This window comes from Echiichthys vipera (genome assembly GCF_963691815.1).
Source record: "Echiichthys vipera genome assembly, chromosome: X".
Taxonomy (NCBI): domain Eukaryota; kingdom Metazoa; phylum Chordata; class Actinopteri; order Perciformes; family Trachinidae; genus Echiichthys; species Echiichthys vipera.
The window spans coordinates 34,301,467-34,319,665 of NC_139825.1; the positions used below are offsets into that span (position 1 = coordinate 34,301,467).

General features: G+C 42.5%; 1 protein-coding gene across 1 annotated transcript in view; it reads left to right on the forward strand.

The window, feature by feature from the left end:
* Positions 1–18,199, forward strand: part of plxna1b (plexin A1b) — a 197,687-nt gene that overhangs the window by 22,030 nt on the left and 157,458 nt on the right. Inside the window, 1 exon segment of the mRNA XM_083938601.1 lies at positions 13,260–14,709. Coding sequence (XP_083794727.1) covers positions 13,528–14,709 — 1,182 coding nt within the window. The 5' untranslated portion in view covers positions 13,260–13,527.

An 18,199-nucleotide genomic window follows, 5' to 3' on the forward strand; every position in this document is an offset into this window, starting at 1 on the left:
ATTCCCCAACTCTTTGTTTTTTTACACATAACGATCATCGCTCTGTAACGATGTAATACAGCTGTCTGTCTGACTAACATTAGTCATTATAGGAGGTTTCCAGGCCGGTTAACGTAAAATAGGCAAAATCGAGACAGGTTATGGCAGGGTTTGTATTTACCGTCAGTCAAAGCAGTTTGTTCTCACCTGAATGGAGGCATGGCCTCATGTGTTACTCTCTCCTTTTGGTCTGTTTAGCTAGATACAACTACACTATGTAACTATAAACAATATAATTTTCTCAAAGTGTACCTGTCATATTGCATTTCATACTGTTTTGCTAAATTTCTTTTGATTTATGTGTATTCTTCTTAAAGAAGAGTATTCATTTTTTCATTAGATGTTAACTTAAGACAAAAGCTAACGAGTTAAAGAGAAAATTCACAATTCACAATTTAGAATCACAGTTAAGGTAAGATTTTTACAATAACAAACCTGTTTATAAAAGAGATGCTGCTCACAGGTTTAAAAAAAAAAGAAGAGCTGTAGGCTATGATGTACAGTGAGGTATAGAGGAGTGAAGTCTCTGAAACCTGACTGGGGTGACCTGGATTTGTCTCTCTATGGAAATAATAATAACAAAGATGAATTCAAGGCAACTCAAATCAGCCGAGAGACAGTTTTTTAATGTTTCTCAGTAGAGAGTACCAAACAGGTTTCAGCCATTGCAAAAATAATTCCCTGCCACTTTTGTTTAAAGCCTATGTGGTGATGATAAATGTGATGCTATTAAAGCACTCGATTAAAACTCTAACAAATGCGGAATCCTTGTTGAAAGTTGTAGTGCGGCTCCATAAAGAGTATCGTTTTTGAAGTACTTAGTCTAAGTTGAAGTGGTGTTGGGTGTAGTTATGTGACAGGCACTCAGTTGCCTACTGGCTGAAAAAAAGTTTCCCTTTCGCTAAACATGCACAGACTGTTCTCCTCTTATCTCTCTCCATTCCTCCACGTTCTGCCTCGCTGGCTATCTGAAAAGGTATCGTGAACTCCTCTCCTCTCCCCCCTCTATCACTCCCTCTTTTCTCTCCATTTCCATCACCTCGCCTTTTCACCTGCACTATTTTCATCTCTCGTCTGATTATTACACCCTTTCTCACTCGATCGCCCTCTTCTCTGTTATATTTTCTTCATTCTCTTATCCAGCCTCCTATCTCATTATGTTTTTTTCTCTTTCCTGTGAAGATTTTACTCCGTAGATAGTCTGGCTTACCAGATAAATACAGTGCTAGAATAAAGCCTGAGATGTCTGGCCATCCGCTGCGTACACACACACACACACACACACACACACACACACACACACACACACACACACACACACACACACACAGAGCCTGTTGGCTTGAATATCTCCTGAGCTAAAAACAGTTGGTATGGACGAGCTTTCTTTGTTTGAGCTCCACAACGGCGCGACTGAAGATAATTGGCATTGGCCTCACATGACTCGGATATAACAGTGCCATTTAAACTAAATGAATGGTCCTTTCCCACTGAGTTCCTGGGCATGACAGCATCTTTGTTCAGTGTGTATGCAGTTGTGAATCATCCTGTGTATTGTGATAAGTTTGACCATGTGGGTCAGTGTAGTTTTGGGTGATTTTTTTAAAATTTGTATGCAGAAAAAAAGCTTATGATACCTCTTTTGATAATATTGAAACGCTGTGGCTCGCCATCAAAATGTGAGTGGCTGGTCCCATAGTCCACCTTAACTCAAACACTCGAGGGACTAATAAGAGTAGATTTTCTTAAAATAAAAAACTCTCTCTCTCTCTCTCTCTCTCTCTCTCTCTCTCTCTCTCTCTCTCTCTCTATCTTTCTCTCTCGTTACACACTAAAACATGTCAGTTTATATATATTAAAAATAAAACTTTACCTTAAACAAAAAATAATAAAATTGCAATATATCCCAATAGATTGGTGAAAAGAATTGTATAGCAGATTCTTGCAAATGCACATTCCTATATTCAACTAGAAATTATTTCCAAATAGCCTGCCAGCCTATACCCAACATCTTGCATGAATTATCATATTGTTTTTCAACGAATTGAACTCACATTCCCCCAAGCAGAGACATCTGCATTAACCCTGATGTCTTGTGACCCATCTGTGGACATAAATCTACTAAACACCATGTGACACAAGCCACATGCCTATCGTAAAGCATTTAGAGCATAGGATAAAGCCATGCGGTCATAGCCAATGATATGGTTACTGATACTCCTAAACGGCACACATCCGGAAACAGAATGGGCCTTAATGGACAAAGATGGATAAATGTGCTGTCCGAGTCAATAGTGAACCAGCCCAGATACACTGTGTGTGCTCGTTTGTGCTCGTTTGTCGGCGTGTATTTGAGTGCTTTTGCTTGTGTGCTGTCATTAAAAACAAAGCAGGACATTTATCTGTATTAACTTGTACTGGATCATGTAATGATTCATACTGAGGGGGAAAAGGAGAGCAGATGGTCAGTTGTCTGTCTGTTTCAATATACTTAAGAAGTGGAGACCATATCAAGTGTGATGCCGGGGCACCAGAAAAATTCACAGCTGAGGAGATATGAGTTAGATTAAGTCTTGGACTTGTGCCAGGTCTTTGAAGCACTGAGGTCAGGTGTAGGCCTCTTTATGATGTAATATCAACAGGTAATCACAAAAGGGATTCCAGTTAATATATTCTTTATCTAGAGATGTGTGTTTTGTCACTTTCTTCCAATCACCACAAATACCAGTGAAATAACAGATATAACACGGACAAAAGCAGAGTGTACTTTGGACTTCCTTTTTGTTTTTCTTGCCGGAGATTAATGTTAATAAGGCATTGATATCGGTAGTTTGAAATATTTTTTCGTCAGCTGTTGTTCTTGCTATTTTGTTCATCACTGATACATTATTTCAAAAATCCTTGTGCAATCCCAGGGAGAGCTGACCATTCATCTAGTACTGACAATGTTAGCGGTCCACATAAGCTTACGTTGGAAACATTAAGCACAAAGAAGGGGAGGATACCTTTATTGCGCCATTAAAACAAAAGGAGATAGTGATTCTTTTTAACACCTTTCCCCTTCAAACTACTCCTCTTCCACCCGCTACCAACATCAAAAGCACTGGACTAATAACGGCATGCAACAATCAACACTCTCTGCTGGCAAGTTTTAAAGTTGTACTCCGTAAGATTTTCTTCTTTTTAAGTTAAATCTATCAAAGAGTGAGTTAAAACAATGGTGATTGGTCATATGAGCCACTAATGAAAGCACTTCTACTTGCCTTTTTGCTGAGTATTACAATATCCGTGTCTTTGGCGACATTCTCAGGCTAGATGTAAATAAGCTGCCATGTTAGTGACACTGCTGACAGTGGTTGGTCTGCCGGCGCAAATCGTCACCAGTGGTCATGCTGTGTTCACTTGTAATTGGGAAATTCCAACTTCTGAGTCAGGCTTGTAGTAAGGGCAGAAGTATAATAGTAACGTGTGTATGGATTTAAGAGGATAACATATAGAGGATGAACTGGAAGTCGAGAGGTGAATGTGTTTCAATAAAGTCTACAAAAGAGCGAAAGTTGTTGACACACATAGTGACCACGAACGTGACAAGATGGAGGCTCTGAAAGAACAGGCTTGCCTGCAATAACATCTTGCCGCCACAGAGGCCCCTAGAAACAACGTATCTTAAATCTTATGGAGTACAACTTCAACAAAGTGGTGCAGCACAAGCCCTCCCCGGCACCCTGGGTGTCAAAGGTTCGTCAAGCTCATAAATGGAGGGTGTGAGGAAGAGAAAGTAGAAGGAGGGAGTTGCAGTTGAGGACAGCATTGTTTGGTTATAAGCTGTTTTGGCTAGAGCAGGCTGCATTCCATTATAGTGAACTCAGCAGGGAGAATATAAGCATGGAGGAATGCGCCCGTTTTCCTGTAACAAAGAGTTCAGTCTATTCACGGGTGGATGTAGCAATTTAACATATCTCATACAGGCCATGTTTTATTATTTCAGTGCACTTTAATGTTAGTTTTGTATAGATATGTCTTCATGACAACATTGAAGTTGTCAGTTCATCAATCAGATCGTTATAGATCGTATAGGTTGTGTACATATGCTGTGTAAAGACAATATGTTTTGGCCAGTTCTTAAATTATGTCCTCAGTTTGCTATTTTAAGTCCCACTTCACTCTCAGTCCACTGACTGAACCTGTCTTCACCTGTGGTTTCATGACATCAACACCTGTACAACCAGCATAGAAAACTCAAACCACAACCTGATTAGTGGTATGAATGACTGTTGAAAACCACAAAATTGTTTGTGGTTGCCCTTCACAGTGACTGGCATTGCTCAGTGTTGATTCAAGTTATGAGGAGGCATGTAGATGCATGCTAGCTTTGTGATTACCAATAACAGTGCCTGGCACCATTTACACTCCACAGGGTAGTTTCCTAAAATCTAGTCTAATCTAGTATGCAGATCCAGTTTTATTTTGTGACTTTGTGTTTTATTTATGTGTGCTGTTTCTGGCCAAATAACAGGAGTTATTAATCATTAGGAAATTTCATGTGAAGACAGCCATGTCTGGCTCTGTCTCTTTTCTGGGTGAGGTTGTCAAGTTCACAGAGCTTTGTAATTAATATAATTTATTTAACCAACAAGCCTTGGTTTGTTGACAGAAAACTGCACCTATAACAGTAGGCTAAGCAAACATGGATGCTTCATTAGCTAGTATTTCCCACCATGTGCTACGGGTCATACCAGACCAAGTAAAGCTTCAGTGAGTGGCCTATATTCAATTCAATTCAGCAATCTAGGTGAAGTTCTGAAGTGTACAAGATTTTAAAGGTCCCATTTTGTAAAAATGATAAAGCAGGTAGAGGTGCTCAATACTCAAGTCACAGAAAACTGCACAAAGCCCGTATTCAGAAACTGTTGCTTTTAAATGAGCAGTCAAGACCTCCGGTACAGTTGTGATATTATGTACTTCAATAGGAGGTTGACCTCAAGTGAAGTCTGCTGTTTAATTACATATCATCACCTGCTCTGATAGTTGTGTTAGCTTTATGCTACAGACAATAGCACAGGCTCAGAATTATGTTGCCCTGGTGAACCAGTGGTGAAATGTTGAACTAACTGCAGTTAGTTCAACATTTCACCACTGGTTCACCAGGGCAACATCATTCAGGGCATTTTTTATGACTTCTATCAGGCACATTGTGGCCTTGATATACATATAGCCTACCTCTCCCATCTTCACATAAGCACACACACACACACACACACACACACACACACACACACACACACACACACACACACACACACACACACACACACACACACACACACACACACACACACACACACACACACACACACACACACATACACATATACATACACACACACACACACACCCAGAGAGGATTTGCTATGGAAAGAAAGACCCAGTCGCACAAACACAGTCGGGAGATTAAGAGTAAACCACTAATCCGATGGGGCCTGCATCAGTGTGTTTGTGTGTTCCCTTTTTGAAATGTGGGCAGGTTTTATGTGAAGGCTGGTTTATTCTGTCTTAGCAGCTGGAATGAACTCCTTTTGTTTTTCCAGGAATTTGACCCCTGAGAAAGAAAACAGACTAACAACAAATGTATGCTCATGTTTAGTTTGTTGTTATCGCCATAAATGTTGGTATTTTTATTTGGGTTTCTGTACTGCTATGAGTCATAAAATGTGGAGAACGTGACAGAGAAGATGCAAAGTGAGATGTGAGCTGTTTAGCAAATTTGGAAAAAGAAACAGTGTGAGGTTGATGTGAGGATTCAGTGGAGACGATTGGGGTAGATGCAAAGATGGAGACAAGTCTGAATGTTCTTTGTGCGTTATTGGATTTAAAAGGGAAGCATGCCTAGGAGACACTTGGCCTTGTGTTCACCAGCCGACTCAGACATGATGTTCATAAACCGTTTAGAGCAACAAGATGGTGCAGATCACTATCTGACCACCTCAAGCTGCTCAGAATGTGTAAAAAGCATAATGCCAGCTTTGTAGGGTGAGGTGAGATTTAAAGGATAAGGTGGGGCTCCCACACCTGTCACACAGATTACCTTACACACACACAAATATACATGCTATGTGTTTGTTTGATGAGGTGATGAATTCCACATTGAGGTTTGTCCATGGCTCATTTACCTCTGAATTCCAGTACAGAGCAGACTTAGTGTGAGATCGCCAGCAGTCCGATTCAGAGAGGTTGCAGAAGCTGGTGTCAATGTCGCCATGATGTGTGTGTGTGTGTGGCAGTGGTGTTTCATGCTCTTATGCACACACACACACACACACACACACACACACACACACACACACACACACACACACACACACACACACACACACACACACACACACACACACACACACACACACACACACACACACACACACACACACACACACACACACAGTAGCCAACGACCCCCTTCTCCCTCGGTCTCATATTCGACAAATGCAGGCGTAGCAGGAACAACTGTGTGCTGTAGCCTCAGAGCACAGGTGCATGTGCACACATTTGTGACCAACTGCAACACACACGCACATTAACACATACTTGTATACCACTTTGTCTCTGAAGTAACGTCTGTCTGCATTTAATCCCATTTCCCTCTGAAAACACAAGAGTGTGTGAGCGTTTATTGTTGCAGGGAATGAGGTGGAGAAGAAGAATTTGTGTGATGTAGTGCCCACAGTCGTTCTGCTGTCTCGGAGTGGCAGCTGTCTCTCTCTCTCTCACGCACACACATACGCACGCACGCACGCACGCACGCACGCACACACACACACGTACGCACTCTCTCTGTTATCCATAAAGCACATTAGGTGTCAGAGAAGCAGTTTTCCTCGCACTTATTGCCACTCCAGACCTTGAATGTGTGAGTGGATTGTCTGGCAGTTTCCACCATCATCATTGTGCAGGCTACTGATTCAAGCCTGGGAAACAAATAGAGGGGGACAGTAAAAATAAGTCGCATCAGTCAGATGATTACAGATGAACAGGCTAACAAAATAAGGCTGTGGTGTAAAGCCTTTAAGTCTGTTTTTCATGTTTTTAATAATGGTTTATTATGTTTTTTATGACCCTTTGGCTCATGATACTTTCTCAAAACACATGAGAATTACAAACTTGAGATTCTATTATTTCATGGAACAGAGTAAAAACAGCTTGTAAAGAGTCTGCTGTAAAGAATTTATTCTTGGCTAGTGCACATGAGCAAAACTAATGTAGAATGGACAGAGGACGTTGTTTGAGGGCAATGTTCCTTTTTCTCAACTCCTTCATGTCAACCGTAGCCACTAGACAGGTCTAGTGGCTACGGTTTATCACTCCAGTCGGGATGATGGCTTGAAAGTAAGCACACACACACACACACGCACGCACGCACGCACGCACACACACACACACACACACACACAGATATACACTACTTTTGTACTCTGGAACAAGGCATTTGTTTTGGCAGGCCACCTGCCACAGAGAGAAGGAGAGAAAGGGCACCGGTGCTTGTCCTTCGCTAAACTGATTTACTTTGGCACTAAAACAGGACTCATAAGGGCTTTTTATACACCTTAAGACTTGCCAGTCAGCTTGTTCCCCCAGCCAAGTCAGGAAGGAAATGATACACGATACCACAATATATAATACTGCCTTGTTATCCGACCTCTTGAAAATTGGTCTTACCTCCTCTGAAATTTGTCTTGGCTCGCTGGATGATTTAAATACAATATAGGGACAGTTGATTTTGGCACTTTAAAAGTGCTAGCTCAAATATTTTTTTCTTGTTAATCAAGTAATGATATGAAGCAATGACAGAAAAAAGAATATCAGATCTTAGGTTGACTGTTTCTAGTTATATGTCCCCCAAGGGAAGAAATAATATCCATACTCAGTTATTAATACATATTCTGCTGTCATTCACCATTTACTGAAAAACGAGGACCTTTATGAACCAATTTCCATGGATATTGACGAATGGGCTTTGATATTGTTGATAAATTATTGCATATGTTGACATTCTCTAATTGCTTTGTTTCAGTGGTGAGATTTGAATTTTTGGTTTGTTAAGAGGACTCTTGAAGCTTAGGCCTCTCTCCCCCTGAGACAGCTGATTGGTACAAATTTAACACGGACGAGCTAACGAGGATGCAAATGACCAGTCTGCACCAACACTACTCTCTGTGTGTGTGTGTGTGTGTGTGTGTGTGTGTGTGTGTGTGTGTGTGTGTGTGTGTGTGTGTGTGTGTGTGTGTGTGTGTGTGTGTGTGTGTGTGTGTGTGTGTGTGTGTGTGTGTGTGTGTGTGTGTGTGTGTGTGTGTGTGTGTGTGTGTGTGTGTGTGTGTGTGTGTGTGTGTGTGTGTGTGTGTGTGTGTGTGTGTGTGTGTGTGTGTGTGTGTGTGTGTGTGTGTGTGCAGGCCTGAGTTTGTATTTGCTCAAAGCCCCAAAATAGTTTTGAGGGCAACCACATCCTCCACACTGCAATAAGTCAAGACTTTTTGGTGTTTGTGTCTGAGTGTGATGTCTGTCTAGGGATTTCCACCCATCCCTCCTTCAATCCATCCATCCATCCGTCAGTGTGACGGGGGATGGTAATCCATTCTTCCCATATGCAGATAGTGGCAGTGAGATTAGGCAGACCCAGGGAGAGGATTAAGGCTTCAGGGCTTGGCTCCCCTTCTATTTTACCTCCTCTCTAACCAACCCCACCACCCGCTTCCTGCTGCCTCCTCACACTGTTTAATCCTTTACCCAACCCCTCACCCCTCTCTTTTTCCTCCCCAAGACAATTCTCCAATCTTTGGAGTGTGTTGGCTGCAAAGGGAAAAGGTGGGGGGAAGATTAAGATAGAGACCCATTAGGGGTTTGTACATGAGTGTTTTGATTTGCATGCACATAATTAGACCATAAGAGACCATATATAGGCTATGAAGTTGGTGTGTGTGGGTTGAAGTGCGCCGAATGTGTGTCTCTTACACTTTATTGCTTTCAATCAACTCATCGATTACACTATGGTTGGGTTATAATAATTGACTTTGTGTATATGAGTGTGTGTCTTTAAAATTCACATTCATTTTCAGAGCCTTTCCCTCATTCTCACACACACCCACCTTCCTCACTATAATTCCTTTCTTTCTTAAACCCTCAATTCCGCCCTCTCCCCCTCTTTTTCCAGATGTGACCCAAATGTTGTGATGCAGTGCAGAGGGTAGAGAATTTGTCTGAGTGCTGCTCTTCTTCCTTCCTCATCATCATCATCCCTTTCTCACCACCTTCTCCTCCTCCTTCTCCCCTCCAGTGGAGAGTGCTGTAATTGATATGCCACCAGCAATAAATCAGCACAGCTCTAGGGCTGAGCAACAGCCATTATCTGAACGGACAGGTTTAGCTGCTTTGGAGAAGAGTGTAAGAGAGGAAGAGTTGATCCAAAAGCTCACCACTTCACCAGCCTCTGGACTCTCAACGTACATGAGAACACACCACCACTCCCAACTCTTCTCAGGATTCCCGCCACTCTTAAACCAAATAAACAGGATTAAGTAAGGCTAGGAAAGGACCCCTCCTTCCCCAAGCTTTTCTCTCATTGTTATGTCTTTTACCTCCCTTTCAATCCCTCATTCCAGTTCCCTGTGTCCATAGGGAAACAGCACAGTCCTGTCAATTGATAGGGCGTCCTGATATCAAATCCAATCAACTTGGCCCCTTACAGCCCGTCCTCTCTAATGCTTTTCCCTGATGTGATAACAGCCTCGGCTCCCCCAATATGGTGGCTGCCCATTCCCAAAGCCACAGACACGCTCCAGCCCAAGATGATTGACATGTTTTTCCTTGATGGTGCCAGATATGGCTCACAACCTTGTTTCAGCACTCTTCCCACCATTTCACTCTGGCTGTGGAGGAAATTGAAATTGAAGAGGGTTTAGCGGGATAAGGAGGTAGAGGGACAATGGGAGAGATTTTAGAAAAAAGGAATGAGTGTAAGAAGCTGAGTGATTGACTACATTGCCAGTAGTTGGCTGCGTCTGCCTTGACGAGGAGGAAGTGGAGCGATTGAGAAAGAGGGCAAGGGGGCCCATTTGTGACGACACTATTGGTGTTTCCATTTTCATGAAGTGGATAACTTCACGTTGTCTTTTCACTAACGTGTCATGATGTCATCATCTTATTACCAGGATAGATAGCAAGCATCCTGAGACCCCCAGATGCAATTTGTTGTGTGATTCACACCCTCTTACATCAAGCCGTGGCTGGCCTAAATGAAGAAGAATTATTGTGGGGACTTTTTTTAAATTTTAAATCACCCGTTTTTTTTATCAGGCTTTCTCATTTGCTCGCTCGCTTACTCTGCCTCATCGTGTCTTTCCCTCACTTGTAAATGACAAAAGAAAATGAGGCAGCCGGCCTCCCTACGTGCCACGATGTTTTAAATCGGCATCTGCTCTCGTCGCACGGCGCAACCGTACCATTGAGCAAGAAATTAGTTTTTTTATAGGCTGGCTTGTCACTTTATTGTGGCTGCTTATGTCGAAGGGGCCGCTGTCTGTGTCGAGTCGTTTTAATCTCAAAGTGGAAAGTGAGGGTATATCTGATAACTGCAGCTCAGGCCCTTCTGTCTGCAGTTAGCTCGCTGTGGTACCTTGATCCACAGGGCTCCCCTGGTGTTTGATTCAAGCGCAGGTAGAGCTCTGATTAAAATGCAGTAGAAGTGCTGCCTTTTGTTTGGCTCCCACTGCTCCTCACTCACCCTTTTCTGCTCCTCTTTCCATGTCCTTCTGTCCGTGCAGTTTCCCCTCTTCTCGGTCTCCTACTTTATCGTTCTTTTTTTCTTTTCCTCTCTCCTATTCGTCTTCTCCAGGCCTTTCATTTGTGGAAATTGGATGACACCACCTCTCCCTGAACCTGGCCAGCACTGTCTCAGCTGAAGTATGGTTTGCTATTCCATGAACATCGCCACTAATATTTCTCTTTTTCTCCTGCTCACTCTCTCTCTTTCTTTTCTCTCTCACACATTTTTTTGCAGCAGCAGTGACTAAAAATTATGTGCAATTTAATGACTCCTCTTACTGAGGTGTTTAATTCTTTCAATACTTCCATAAGTGCATTTTTCTCCCGCAGTGTTTACTCTCTCTCTCTCTCTCTCTCTCTCTCTCTCTCTCTCTCTCTCTCTCTCTCTCTCTCTCTCTCTCTCTCTCTCTCTCTCTCTCTCTCATTCTCACATACCTGCTTTTCTCAATGATAACTGTAAAAAAGAAATACTCATATTTTAACATCCAAGCTTGATAAACTGACCACACTCCCTGACCTGTAGGCTTGGTGATTGATAGACCGATAGCTTTGCTCTTGTGACTCACCAAAATGGAGAGCAGGGGGAGGAAACTGAGATAAGGAGAAAAATAAAGGAAAACCCCACAATCCTATTCACCTCTCCGCTTTCTGTCCTTATTTTGATTTCCCTATATCTCATGTTTTTGCCTCCCTTATCTCCCTTCCTCCTTTTCCTACCTACCCCATCTCTCTATAGTATCTCTCATCGTTTCTGATATAGCCTGGTCATAAAACACCCTTCGTGCAGACACTTTGATAGTCAAGGTGAAATTGAGGCACAGGGTCCCTGGGAGAGTTGCGTCCTGTTTTGCATAATCAGCATTTACAGGAGAACTAATGTCCCAGTATTGCAGGAACATGATTGGCCTGTCAAGCCTCAACATACGCTCGGCAAACCCCGCTCCTCATTCCCATCAGCATTGTAAAGAAAATAAAGGAGCAAACATTCTCTCTCTTGGCTCCTCCTCTTCTCCTCCCTGTCCTTAACGTGTCCATCCTATAAATTATCTCACCCCTGCCCTTTTAATATACCTGCTGTGGGAAATAGTGTGTGTCGTGTGAATAATGTGTGAAAATAATATATTGAATATATAGATATATAAATATATAGAAGCTCATAAGTGAAAGCTGACCTAAGTTAAATTAGCTGGTATAAGAGGACAATGATGGCAGTGAGGAAGGAAGTAGGGCCACACACACTCAAATATGGGCAGTGTTGAGCTACACAAAAATAGCACTGTGTCATGTTGCCACAGGGGTAAACTGTAAAATAGAGCCATCCGTGTTTCAAGGTATTTTATCTGCTATGTGTGCTTGAATGTATTTAATTCTCCACTGCAATACATGGTCGGATGATGTTGCTGGAGCCTACAGCGGAATGATCAGTGTGCCAAGGCAGTGGTCTCTTTTAAAAGAATGATGCGGTCGCGGTTTTTCTGTAGTGCAATTGTCTGTCTGAACATTGCTTTAATCGTATAGGTAATTGAATGGATATTTTTTGAGAGTTCTGACTGTGATTGCAGTCAGAAGGGAGAATGTTCCAATGTGTAAGATTGGGCCCTTCAAGAACAAGACAATTGTGCTCTATATGCAACATATATCTCAGTTATGAGTTTTTATCTTTGTATGTATACACATACTGAGATCAAAATTAGAAAACATATTATAAATGCATAGTTTATTCTGAAATACTGTTATTTTTTATTGTGCACAATTTGATAGAATATTCACTGTGGCTATGCCACTGCTGTGCTAATAACTAACAATGTTTTGGATTGAATCAAGTATTTATACTTTTATTCTCTAATTTTGATCTCTCGCTTCCCCACTTGAGGGAAGTGTGTGTGGTGACCTACTGTGCTGTCATGAGAACTTGATACCTGGATATAGTTACGTAGACTGCAGGCATAATTACAGTAAGGAGGTGCAATAGAGTGTGTTGATACCAATTGAAACCCTGCCGTTGAGCAGCTATGAATTTCTTGCTGTCAATGTAACTGTGCCCACTGGCACTTTTTCAAACACATGCCTCCTCCAAAGCCACCATGGTAAAGATAAAGTTATGAAATATTAAAAGAACTCAGCGTTGTGAGTCTGAAACTCATTCCTGCAAGGCCCCCATTATGTGTACAGAGCCTTTAATAATCGCTCCATGTCTCCCCTGCTACCTTCACTCATAATTAAATGCAGACACACATTGGCCCTCCAAACTTGATATGATATTATTTATTTTATTACTGGGGCAAATGTCGGCTTTTCTTTTTTCTAATTTTGGCTTTGCAATTTGTGAGCCTTCTCTGCCTGATGATGCATAATCAATAGAAAATGTTACTTGGATGCTCACTATGTTTTTTCTTTCTGCCTTCCAGGGCTCCCACCTCATGCCTCTGTGGATGTTCCTGATGACGGCTCACAGCGCTGAGAACAAGACAGCAGATCAATAGGAGTTTTGTTGCTCCTCCCTTCGTCCTTCTCGCTATCCCTCAAGCTGTCCTCCCTTATTCCTCGACAGAAGAGCAGGAACGAAAAGAAAATTCTGACTTGGGTCTTGGTACCAGAGCTTATACTCCTCCTCCTTTTCCTCCTCTCTTTCTCCTTCCACAGCCCCCCTAAGCCTTGCCTCTAGACAGCCCAGATATGTGCCCCCTAGCTCGGTCAGCGGCTTCCCATGGCCAGGGGAACTTGTTTCTCCTCTTAGGGCTTTTACTTATCATGAGCTCATCCTTCTCTGGAGGCCAACCCCCAACCTTCAAACGATTTGCCCCTGCTGAGTGGGGGCTTACGCATCTGGCCATCCACAACAAAACTGGAGAAGTCTATGTGGGAGCCGTTAACTGGATTTTCAAGCTGTCTAGCAACCTGACCAAACTGCGCAGCCACATGACTGGCCCAGTGGTGGACAATGAGAAGTGCTACCCTCCACCCAGTGTCCAGTCCTGCCCTCATGACCTGGCCCAGACCCCCAATGTGAACAAACTTCTTCTCATTGACTACGCACAGAACCGCCTCATTGCCTGTGGCAGCACTTCGCAGGGGATCTGCCAGTTCTTACGTCTGGATGACCTCTTTAAACTCGGCGAGCCCCACCACCGCAAAGAGCACTACCTCTCCAGCGTGGCAGAGTCAGGTACCATGTCTGGAGTCATCATAAGCTCCCCCCACAGTCCGACCAGTAAGCTGTTCATCGGAACCCCCATTGATGGCAAATCTGAATACTTCCCCACTTTGTCAAGTCGCAAGCTGATGGAGAATGAAGAAAATGCAGACATGTTCAGCTTTGTCTATCAGGATGAGTTTGTCTCCTCTCAGCTTAAGATCCCCTCCGACACTTTGTCAAAGTTCCCTGCTTTCGACATCTATTATGTTTACAGCTTCAGCAGCGAGCAGTTTGTCTATTATCTCACAATGCAGCTGGATACCCAATTGACTTCACCCGATGCCAGTGGAGAGCAGTTCTTCACCTCCAAAATTGTCCGCCTCTGCGTGGACGACCCAAAGTTTTACTCCTACGTCGAGTTCCCCATCGGCTGTACTAAAGATGGGGTAGAGTACCGCCTGGTTCAGGATGCCTTCTTGGCTCGGCCAGGTCGGCAGCTGGCCAACTCTCTGGGGATCTCTGAGAATGAAGACATCCTCTTCACAGTCTTCTCTCAGGGTCAGAAGAATCGGGCCAAACCACCCAAAGAGTCAGCATTGTGCCTGTTCACCCTGAGGAGGATAAAAGAGAAGATCAAAGAAAGAATTCAGTCCTGCTACAAGGGAGATGGGAAACTCTCCCTACCCTGGCTGCTCAACAAGGAGCTCGCCTGCATCAACTCGGTGAGCTCAAATCTATTCTTTGTGCTCTTTTTTTGGGGGGTGGGTGCCAGTCAGTGTTTAATCAGACAATTTAATGGTTAGGTTTGTATTGAAAGGTCAGTACCCACATGGATAAATGAATCAGTGTTAAAACATTCTACAAATCAACAGACAGAAGGATCACAATTATACAAACAATAATCAGAGCCACAATGCAAACTCCGCTTAAATCAGTGTATTGCACAATGGGCTACACTCAGCATCAGAAAATGTATTTTAAATAATTGTCCAAAAGGTCCAAATAATGGTGTCCAACAGAAACAGTCCAAAGTTGAATCAAAAATCACTTTCTGGTTTCAAGCAGAACAAAATATATAAAGAATTTCAGCTTGTTGCAGTGCCCCCCTAATATAATGGTAGGGGGAAACTGTAACTGCTCACATCCTTTTATTTTCGCTGAATTTCTTTCCTCCGGCTCCTTCTATTATGTCTCCCCTTGCTTGCCCACTCTCTTCAGGCTGCATCTGCCCGAAGCTTCTTATGCCTTTATTCCTTCTATTAGTGTTAAATGAACCTCACTCTTAGTTGACCACCTGTTTCAGCGACCTCATCTTCCATCCTTGGTGCTCTTTAAATTCACCCATCCATCCCCTCCATCTCACTCTCTCTTAAGATAGCTTAATTAAAATATCTGTTTTAAAGCTTTTTCTGTAAATGTCAGTGCACACCATTTTTTCCAGCAGGTGTCTTCTTTGTGCACACACACACACACACACACACACACACACACAACACACACACACACACACACACACACACACACACACACACACACACACACACACACACACACACACACACACACACACACACACACACACACACACACACACACACACACACACACACACACACACACTCACACAAGCATGTACACACTAACCATTCACTCACTCTTTGTTGCGACTAGTGTAAGTGATGTTAATGACCCAGCCAAGTCCTCTTTCACCTCCTTTTCTCCCTCTCTTTTGCCACCTTTTGTAGATGTCTCTTTTCTGTCCAGTGGTTGCCTTCGTTCTTTTTAATGCTTTTCTTTCTGTGGGCCCATCAACCTGACGATAGCTCTGAGGCAAAGAAGCAAGGCCATCTCATTTATATCAATTAAACCCTTTGGACTGGTGCGGCAGGAACTCTTGGTGCTTTGGTACAAATTGCAGGCTAGAACATCGAATAATTCGACTACCTGCTATGTGGTGCAGTACAACATCATCGTGTAACTCACTCGGCTGACCAGTCAAATACTGCATGTGCAAATGTACGTGCCATGTAGATAAGTGCATTGTGCTGATAGCTGCTTACCTCCTCAGCTTTTAGCCAGAGGATTGCAGTCATGATCATTTTAGAAGCACTAACCAGCCTCAAAGGAGTATAAAGGCCTGTGCAGTGTGTTGGCTTTCGATAAGACTCCAAACTAGACATACTTGTTTATATTTCACTAAACACGCTTTTAGTCGTCATAGCAGGGAAGCACACGTGTTACCAATAAAGATGGCTTCCATTTCATATTTGTGAGCCGGCATGCATTGTTGGTTTTATTCAAGTTATTTTTACAGAAAGAGCATCCCCATCTCCACCACCATCCCATTCTGCCATACTGGCCTGTTACCATAGTGATGAGCATTATTTTCACTCATAATTTATCACCACTTAAACATTCTCTCAAGAAACTGTTGTCCCATATAAGCTGTCATCAGTGATGATAGCTATACTAATAGCCCTAGAGATAAGCTGATTGGCTGACCCCACAACAGCAGCAAGGCTTGAGGGATCAGCCTCAGGTTAATGACGTCTGCCACGTTGCCCCTAAGCAGTAACCTAATGTCAGCTGCCGACCACTGACCTTAACCTCACTCATTCAAATCTGATCTAAAGATGCCTGATATCATTTTTCAGTGTGCGAGCTGGTGCTGTGCAACATAACTACACATCACAAACACAGAGAAACACAGACAAGGCTGAATCATACAGCAGAACTAAAAAAGCACAAGAAATTGAGGCGTACTAGTCAGCTAATAGATTCCATTCTTCCACTGTCAGCTACTACTGGCAGCCCACTATCCCCACAACCATTTCTCCAGCTGAACTAGGTATATAAACCATAGACAGTATATAAATTTGCATGTCATGATATGAGCACCGCCATGTAATTTTACTACTAGTCCGTGAAGCAGTGATCGGGCAGTATCAAAGTCTCGTCCAAACACCCACCCAACCAATCACGAGTCAATCATAGCTGTCAATCATAACGTTTTATTAATTTTTTTACATCATAAAATAACTAATTAAAATAAAACATAACAGAATAATTAACAGTCAGACAAACATCAACATTATAAAAATGACCTACAGTACATTGAAAGAGAACGTCTTTGAGAAAAAATATTGTAGGTTTTTGATTTTTTTGTTTGGCCCATGTCCCATCCGCGGCCCGTCTCTATATACAGTCTAATACATAAACTGCAATCTCCTGCTCCACAGTTCATTAACCTCTAAGCTACTGGTGTTTGGCATGGACCCCCAGCTAGATTAAATTTAAAGATACAAAAACTAATAAATACCCATCTCAGCTACATTTGACTGCGCAGTGTGGGAAAGGCTGTGAGGGTGGAGGGCGATTACGTTTAGGTTGACCCTGCCATAGAGCGGTGGAGAGGGCAAGGGTTGTGGGATGGGGCTGGGAGGACTGGACAGCTGTTAGCCACACAGCCATGATGGATGGCCAGGGACTTTGTCAGCTCCCTGTGTGGAGTTCATATTTATGCTTGGTCATAGTTTCTAGTCTCTGGCCCTCATTAGGGTAGTCTTGTCACAATACCAAAATTATGTCTTCGGTACAATACGTGTCTAAAATACCTTGATACCGATACTGAAACGATACCAAGGCGTAAAACTAAAACATCATCAAAAGAGATGGAAAAAATATTAGATGACAGAATGTGGAATTTATAAGGATTTCTTTCTTTTTATTTATAAAAACACTTAAACTTAAAAAGTCAAAAAATAAATAAATAAATAAATAAATATATATATATATATATATATATATATATATATATATATATATATATATATATATATGTAAGGGTCTTGGCATGGTTGTGTCATTGATCAGCAGACTTGTGAACACCAGTGCATGTTTTGGTAAAGTTAATGTTTCCAGTGTGATCTGTTTGCATACAGAGATGTGTGAACCACATCGGACAGTTAAACAGTTAGCTTTACCCCTGACTGCATCGTGCAACTCTGACGGTAAAAAAGTTCAGTTGTCACAAAATAAACACTTGCTTGACTGAACATTACATCTGGGGGATATTTCTGTCATCCATCTCTAACCTGCAGCTCTCAAAACTTTTTGAACAAGTCCACATGTCTGTCAGCTCGATGTTTCTCCAAGTTGGTCATTTGTCAGGTTTTGTGGTGTCCGTGGGCTTGCCCTTACTCTCGGCAACGT